Source organism: Orycteropus afer, unplaced genomic scaffold (genome assembly GCF_000298275.1).
Source record: "Orycteropus afer afer isolate SDZICR_OR568_19922 unplaced genomic scaffold, OryAfe1.0 scaffold00089, whole genome shotgun sequence".
Taxonomy (NCBI): Eukaryota; Metazoa; Chordata; class Mammalia; order Tubulidentata; family Orycteropodidae; genus Orycteropus; species Orycteropus afer.
Genome location: NW_006921676.1, coordinates 10,013,059 through 10,020,673, shown reverse-complemented (window position 1 = coordinate 10,020,673; position 7,615 = coordinate 10,013,059). Strand labels below are relative to the sequence as shown.

The 7,615-nt window shown below is 44.7% G+C and overlaps 1 protein-coding gene across 1 annotated transcript in view; it reads left to right on the top strand.

Moving 5' to 3' along the window:
- The first annotated feature begins 1,225 nt into the window (after nucleotides 1-1,225).
- Nucleotides 1,226-7,615, top strand: part of TEX29 (testis expressed 29) — a 42,562-nt gene continuing 36,172 nt past the window's right edge. The window contains exon 1 of the mRNA XM_007942414.1: nucleotides 1,226-1,283. Coding sequence (XP_007940605.1) covers nucleotides 1,226-1,283 — 58 coding nt within the window. The remainder of the gene's footprint in view (nucleotides 1,284-7,615) is intronic.

Here is a 7,615-nt window from a genome sequence, read left to right as displayed (position 1 = left end):
GCAGTTCCCAGCAAGTGGAGCCTATTCTTAAGTCCCTGGAATCTGAGACAACACTGTTGCTTTAAATATCCCAAATGGTCCAACTGCTTGTAAACATTCAAAATGGCTGCATCCTCCAGACAGGCAAAAGTCTACAGCTCAGCCCTCCTTCCTCTTTGCTGCTTCCCCTTCTATTCACCAGCCACCAGAGCAGTCCTCTTTGCAGTCCCTGGCTAGCCAGGCCTGTTTTTAGGTTAATTCTTATGTCTTAACACCACTTGGCAATATCCAAGCTGTCTGTGCCATCAGGATCTCTGCCAGACTGCAGTTCCGTATATCTCATTTTTTGGTGTTTTCATGCAAATTCTTCTACTAGATGAAGTTTAGTCCACTTCTATACCCTTCCCTTCAAAGCTCAGAGGTCCAGGATTATCTTCTGTATCTGTGTTAAGTGGTTTCTCTTTTCTTTGTTGAAGAGGGTCTGTGCAGTCTTTCTGCCTATTCCACCAGAATACCAGAACTCCCCATAGGATTTCCTTGACTGCGAATTGTAACACAGCAGATCATTAGGCCTACCTTCTGCGACACTGCTGGGTGGGTCCAAACCATCAACCTTCAGATTAGCAGTCAAGTGCAAATTTTTTGTGCCACATGGAGATCTTGCTGATATAGTGTACAGGTTTACACATATCATGGTACCTTGCACTTAGAAGTCTCTCAGCATATTTTTATTAATTTGAGTGGTCTTCTCTCCTCTACAGTAGCCAATATAAAGGTTGTGAGGGCAGTGGAGCCCACCTCTCTCTGAGGAAAAGTCCTCAGGCAGCAGTAGCTCCTGTAGTGTGACATCATGGGAGGCTGTGTGATGTCACAATGACAAGGGGCAGGCCTGACACTGGTTCTACTCTCACTTGCCCTGAGAGGCACAGGGAGAAAGGTGGGCAGTTTCTGGTTTTATCAAAAAAGTTGTTCTTCATTTGGAGTATAACTGAAGCCAACAGCAAGGCTGAGGGGACTCGGCCAGCGGCATGTTTCCCAGTAAGTCCCACCAAGCGGCACAGACCTGTCCAGCTGGGACCTCAGTGATCTCTCTCTCTCTTTTGTTACAGGCTTCACTCTCTATACTTAACTGTGTTTATTTTGAGTTACATAATGTTAAAACCTTCTCTCCATGAGGTCCGGAGTGTGTTGAATATGCTGTTTTCCAGGTTCATTTGATACCTCTGTTCATCCTTAAACTGCTACAATGAAATATGAACCAGAATTTAAGAAGTCCCCATCACATCTGTTGAAGAAATTTGCAGGTAAAGTAGAAAACAACACTGCAGGGGAACCGGGGTGGGGGGTTCTGTTTTCAATGCAAAGCATTGTCAGTGAGCATCATCAGGCTTAGACTGGAAAAGGAGGCAAAGAAATTGGGGTTTTTAAAATAACACAGGAAAATTCTGGGAAGTTTTAATTTCCTTAAGTTTCATTACTCAAAACACCTGAACCTTCCCAGATGGTTAAGGGAGCAAAGGCATTTTCCCCTCTGAGGCACCACATTCACACTTTACCTGCTTCATACTCTTTAATGGCAAGAGTGACTTTTTTATTAAGAAAAAATACTTCTCAACAATAAAATACACCATTCTTTTTCCCCACCCCCGGTGACCATGGTCTGAAATTGTATAGTTGTACCTGGGTATTGAAGGAAACTCACTTTTGAAATGCAACTTCCTCTAAGGCACATTGTTAGTATGTATATACAGTATGATTGCATTTACCTAAAATCATGCTAGGAAAAACTGTAAGTGTGTGTGTTCCATGGGGAAGAGAGTGAAATCAAAAAGGATTGTGCGAGAGGAGGGAAAGTTCACCTTCTACTGTATGTACTTGTGTATGTTTTTGCAATTGAGCTTGTATTCATGCATTACTTTAGTTATAAACAAAATACAAGAAAATGGAAGGTGGAAAAAAGAAATTTGGGTTTCTTTCTTTCTTTCTTTCTTTTTCGTTTTACTTGAAACTTAGACCAGAGAGTGTTTCCACCTGGCCACCTTTCCACGAAACCCATTTTAATTCCTACAAGCGTTTGGAAGCTCTTCTTATTGCAGGGCTTGAGTCATAGCTCTGGAATCCTGGAATGTGGCTGAGTTAAACTGAAGCCTGGGAAGGAGGCAGAGCTCGCGTGTGAGGCACTTGCTGCTCTCCAAGCCCTTCCTTAGACATGATCTCATTTAGTCTTCACTGCAGCCCTGCGTGGGGCAGGCACGGTGCCTTCCTGGCACTTGACAGGAAAGGCAATGGCAGGTCAGGGGAATCTTGCTCTTGAGGTTGCCAGGCTGGTGAGTGATGGTGCCCAAATTTGAAACCAGGTCCTTAAATGGACTCCAAAGAGGACGTTTTTATGGCTTCTGATCTGGAGTGCACACAGACTGAACGAGGGTGGTGGGTGCCTGTACTTGGGAGGTAGCTCTTGGCAGCAGAAAAAGGTCACAGAGTGGATATTCTGAGTGTGGCCGACTTACATCTCACATCTGGCAAGATTCCCTGTATTGTTGTTGATGTTAATTGGTATTGAGTCAATTCCAACTCATGGCTACTTTATTATGTATAACAATGAAATATAGCCTGATTGTATGCTATTTTCTTGATCATTGGTGTGTTTGAGTCCATTGTTGAGAATATTGTGTCAGTCCATCTCATTGAGGGTTTCCTTCATTTTCGCATTTTCTCTACTTTACCAACCACGTCCTTGTCTAGACACTGGTCTTTCTCGATGGCATTTCCAGTGTAAGTGAGTGAAAGTCTTGCCTTCCTTCCTTCTATAAAGTATTCCAGTTGTATTTCTTCTCAGACAGATTTGTTCATTCTTCTGGCAGCCCATGGTATATTCAGTATTTTTTGCCAACATCATAATTCAAAGGTACTAGTTCTGTTCAACATATGTAGTAGTTAAGGTTGTTGTCAACGTGGCTGGGCTTGGCTTTGAGTGACTGGGCAGCTGGATGTAGTTATTCCCCATGGAGAGACTGGCAATCAGTTCCATGGTGGAATCACTAGAGCAGCTGAGTAAGTAGCTGCTTTTGGGATGTGGACTGCTTCCAGTGTATAAGAAGCACCTTTGAAGAAAGTCTCTAGCTTTTTGGCATGCTTGAACCTTGCATGTAGATGAGTCGTTGTTCAGCAGCCTGCCGTGCCTTGCTGATCTTGAGACTTCTTCTGGACTTGAATTAGTGGCCTGCTGTGTTGTTTGGTAACATTGGCACTGTGCCTTTTTACTTGTTGATCGTGTGGGCTTGTCAACTGCAGCGGCCAGCAGCTGCCTGAGTGAAGAAAGCCTCTAGCCTCAGTGGGCTGGGAGCAGGAGGCAGAGGTGAAGCCCAAGGTTGAAGGGCTTTCACCCAGCCCATAGAGCCTGGTACTTTGAACTCAGACTTCTAGCCTCCAAAACTGTAAGAAAATAAACTTTTTGTTCAAGCCATCCCATTTGTGGTATCTTCCGTAAGAGCAGCACTTGGTAACCAAAACAGTCTACCTTTTCCATTTGCCAGCTTTCTCATGCATAGGAGGAGACTGAAAAGAACATAGTATGGGTCAGGTGCACCTTAATCGTCAAAGTGACATCTTTGCTTTTAAAGACTTAAAAGAGGTCTTTTGAAGCAGAACTTCATTTATTTCTTGACTGCTGCTTCCATGGACATTAATTGTTGATCCAAGTAGAATTAAATCCTTGACAACTTCAACTTTTTTTCTCAGTTTATTATGATGATGTTTGCTACATTTGTGAGTCTTTTTGTTTTCCTCAAGTTCAACCAGTGCAAATCAGATTACAAGAGTCCGTTCCAGCCCTTATGTGTGCAGCCTTCTCTTGGTCCCTTGCTTCAGGGCAGTGAGCAAGAAAGGCTGCTGTGGGTGCCATCAGGAAGCCCTGGTGCTGTGGCGGAACCTAGTCTTCCCTGTCTGCAGGTTGCAATGAAAAATAGTGTCCCCTTTCCACCATGCAAGGTGAACCTGGGAAGTTGCTGGAGGCTGGTCTTTATACATGAGAACCTGGCTCAGAGTGGGAACGTGCAGGGCCAGCTGCGGACAAGCCAGAGAGCCTCTTCTCCAGGATGTGTGGGAGCTGTGGCTTGGGAGGTCTGGCGGCTCTTGCTTGTGTATTTCACCTGTATCTGTAAGGTAAAGCCAGGACAGATGCCCTGAGGTGACTCTCCTGGGGCTTGGATGGGAGGTCTTTTTCACTTTTGAAGTTTATCTACAGCTGGGACAAGCTTCGCTTGTGTTTAAAGTTGACCCTCCTGCATTTTGCCCTTATTCTTACTATTTTTCGAGTTAGGAGGATTGATGTAGGAATATGATAATATTATCCTTTGTAGGCTTTGAAGTGGCTGATTCATTTTGTATATCTGTTTATTTATTTTTAAGGCTTGTGGATAGATAGCTAAGTTACAAAGTTTAGTTTTTGTCAATATCCCTTGGTCTTGTCCTATTTTAAACTTTGGCCTTTGATGGCTCAGGTTTTTGTGTTGTTGACGGGTGCCCCCTGGTGGACACTGGTTACAACTGTCCCAGGATCCAAGCTGGACAGGCAAGGTGAAGTCTTCTCGCTGAGCCTTCCTGGGAACTCTGGTGGCATAGTCCCTAAGGCATTTGACTGCTAATCAGAAGCCTGGTGGTTCAAACCCACGAGGTACTCCTCAGAAGGAAGAATGAGCAATCTGCTTCCATAGAGATAACGCCTCGGAAACCCAGGGAGGAGTCGCTATGAGTCAACTGGACTCCAAGACAGTGAGTGCGGTTTGGTTTGATGAGCCTTCCTACCCCTGGAGGCCTGTGTCAGTCACCAGGGCATGACACAAATGAAGATGTCAGTCTCCTCCATCAGCACTGCAGTTACCCAATATCCTTCCATCCTCACCTTCACAGTCTTAATTCAAACCCTCATCAGAGTCCTCCTCTCCTATTATAACAGCCTCTTCCCTGTACCCATCTGTCTCCTCTCCCTTCTCTTCACTATGGAACACCCTCAGAGAGATTCTTTCACTTCAAAATCTTCAAGGGTTCTGAAGAGCTTCCAGGAAAATGTTCAAACTCAGCACTGAAGACTCTCCGTGAGTTGGCATCTGCCTTAACTACTACCCACAAATACACAGCCCTTTTCCATCCATACAGAACAACTGGTGGCTTCTCAAGTGTACTGAGACCTTGTGCATTTCCATGCCTTTACCCATGTAGAGCTCCCTGCTTGCTACTCATGTTTCAAAATTCAGTGAAACCATGGAGGAATGCCATCCTGATGGCTTCTTCCCAGCCCACTAGCCTTATTTCTCCCTTCTGCCACATCCACATGTGACACTTTGATGAGTTATTGATCTCTCTCCCTTATAGACCATCTGTTTACTTGGTGGCTGGGACCATGTGTTGCTCCGTGGTGTAATATTAATGCCTAGCATAACCCTGCAGCAGAGCAGGTGTTGACATGTAAATGAATATATAAAACAATGGATGAGTGACAAAAGGCCTCCCTGAAAAAGATCAGTGTGCTGAGGATGCTCCCTAGAAGACAGGAATTCTTTTTTCATCCATTTCTTCACTTCCCATACATGGCACATATCTGGCATTGAGTAGGTGCTTAGCAAATGTTTGTAGAATGAACATTGTTGACTGAGGGCTCTCAAACAGATAAATGAGTTCTAGGTTTGACCTGGACATGATGATCTGCTCTGGAATAGAATTAAAAGGTCCATTAGGAGCTCTCGTGGTGTAATGCCTAAAGCATTTGACTGCTAACCAGAAGGCTGATGGTTCAAACCCACCAGCCACTCAGAAGGAGGATTAGACAACCTACTTCTAGAGATAGGTAGAGATACCTACCTACCTGGTATCTAGGTAGAGATGTTGTTGTTCTTATGTGCCATCGAGTCAGACCTGACTCATAGCGACCCCTCCTTGGGTTTCAGAGGCAGTATCACTACAGAAGTAGATTGCCCCATCTTCCTTCAGAGGAGGAGTGGCTGGTGGGTTTGAACCACCAGCACCTCAGAAACCAGAGGAGGGGTTGCTATGAGTCGAATCCACTAGATGGCAGTGAGTTTAGTTTCTTTTGGTCAAGATTCCAAGCTGCATGCCCTGGAGCAATGAGACATCATTGTTAAAAACAGACTTAATCCTGTTAAGTGGAAAGGATAAAGCATGGGCCCCAAACCTTACTAGGCAGTCTATGAAAAAAGCTGCAGTAACAGTGTAAATCAATTTAGTAATTAATTTTTTTTAACCCTTTTATTAAATGCATTCTGTGTGTTGGATGGAGGCTCTGAGGGTGCAAATGGCGAATGCAGTTCTAATCTACCCAGAGCTGCCTCTGAAGTCAGGCCTTGTGACCCACTTCTGAAAAATCATCCATTGATGACCCCGTGGAGCACAGTTCTACCCTAACACACATGGGATTACCACAAATCAGAGTGACTCTCCAGCAACTGGTTTTTTTATTTGTATTTATATACTGGGTATTTTTTTAATCCCGAAGATAAGAAGACCAATTGGACATCAGTTGGACCAATTGGAGTCAACTCATAGCAACCCTCCCTGGGATTCTCTATGGAAGCAGGTTGCCCATTCTTCCTTCTGAGGAGTACCTGGTGGGTTTCATTTCCTGCCCTAGGAATGGAGAGACAGCCATGAGTTCCTTCATTTCTAAAATGGTAACAATAATGATCATAAAGATATGATATAAATAATAATGATCATAATAACTAATATTGAAAATTACTGTGTTCCAAACTCTATGATGAGTTTTTAGATCTAGTTTATTTAATTCTTAATCCAGCCTTAATACAGGGGTACTATTATTATACCCAGGAGCTCTGGTAGCATAGTGCCTAAGGCACTTGACTGCTAACCAGAAGGCTGGTGGTTCAAACCCACCAGCCACTTCTCGGAAGGAAGGTTGGACAATCTACTTCCATAGTGATAATACCTGGGAAACCCAAAGAGGGGTGGCTGTGAGTCAGGCCGACTTGACGGCACATAACCACAACACCATTATCATACCCATTTTATAGTTGAGGAAATTATGACTTAGGTTGCCCAAGGTCCCATGGGTGAGAAGTGGTGGAACTAGGATTTGAACCCAGGTGTCTGTCTGTATGGCCTGTGCTCTTAGCCTTTCTTGTTGTTGTTAGATGCTGTGGAGTAGGCTCCAATTCATAGCGACCCTATGGACAGCAGAATGAAATCCTGCCCAGTCCTGCACCAGCCTCATAATTGTTGCTGTGCTTGAGCCCATCTTTGCAGTTACTGGGTCAATCCCTCTTGTGGAGGGTCTTCCCCTTTCTTAGCCTTTAGTGATCTGTTGCTGGTTGGTGTTGTGTGTCGTCGAGTCGGCCCTGACTCATAGAGACCCCTCCTTGGGTTGCCGAGGCAGTATCGCTACAGAACTACTTCCCAACCTTCCTTCCAAGGAGTGGCTGGTGGGTTTGAACCACCAGCCTTCTGGTTAGCCATCAAGTGCCTTAGGCACTGTGATAGTTGAAGATCTGTCAACTTGGCTGGACTTCACTTGTGAGTGTTGTTTCTCATGATGGATCACATGACTATGTCCTAAGCGGCCGGTCAGTCTAGGGGGAGTTTCCCCAGGGGTGTGGCCTACCTG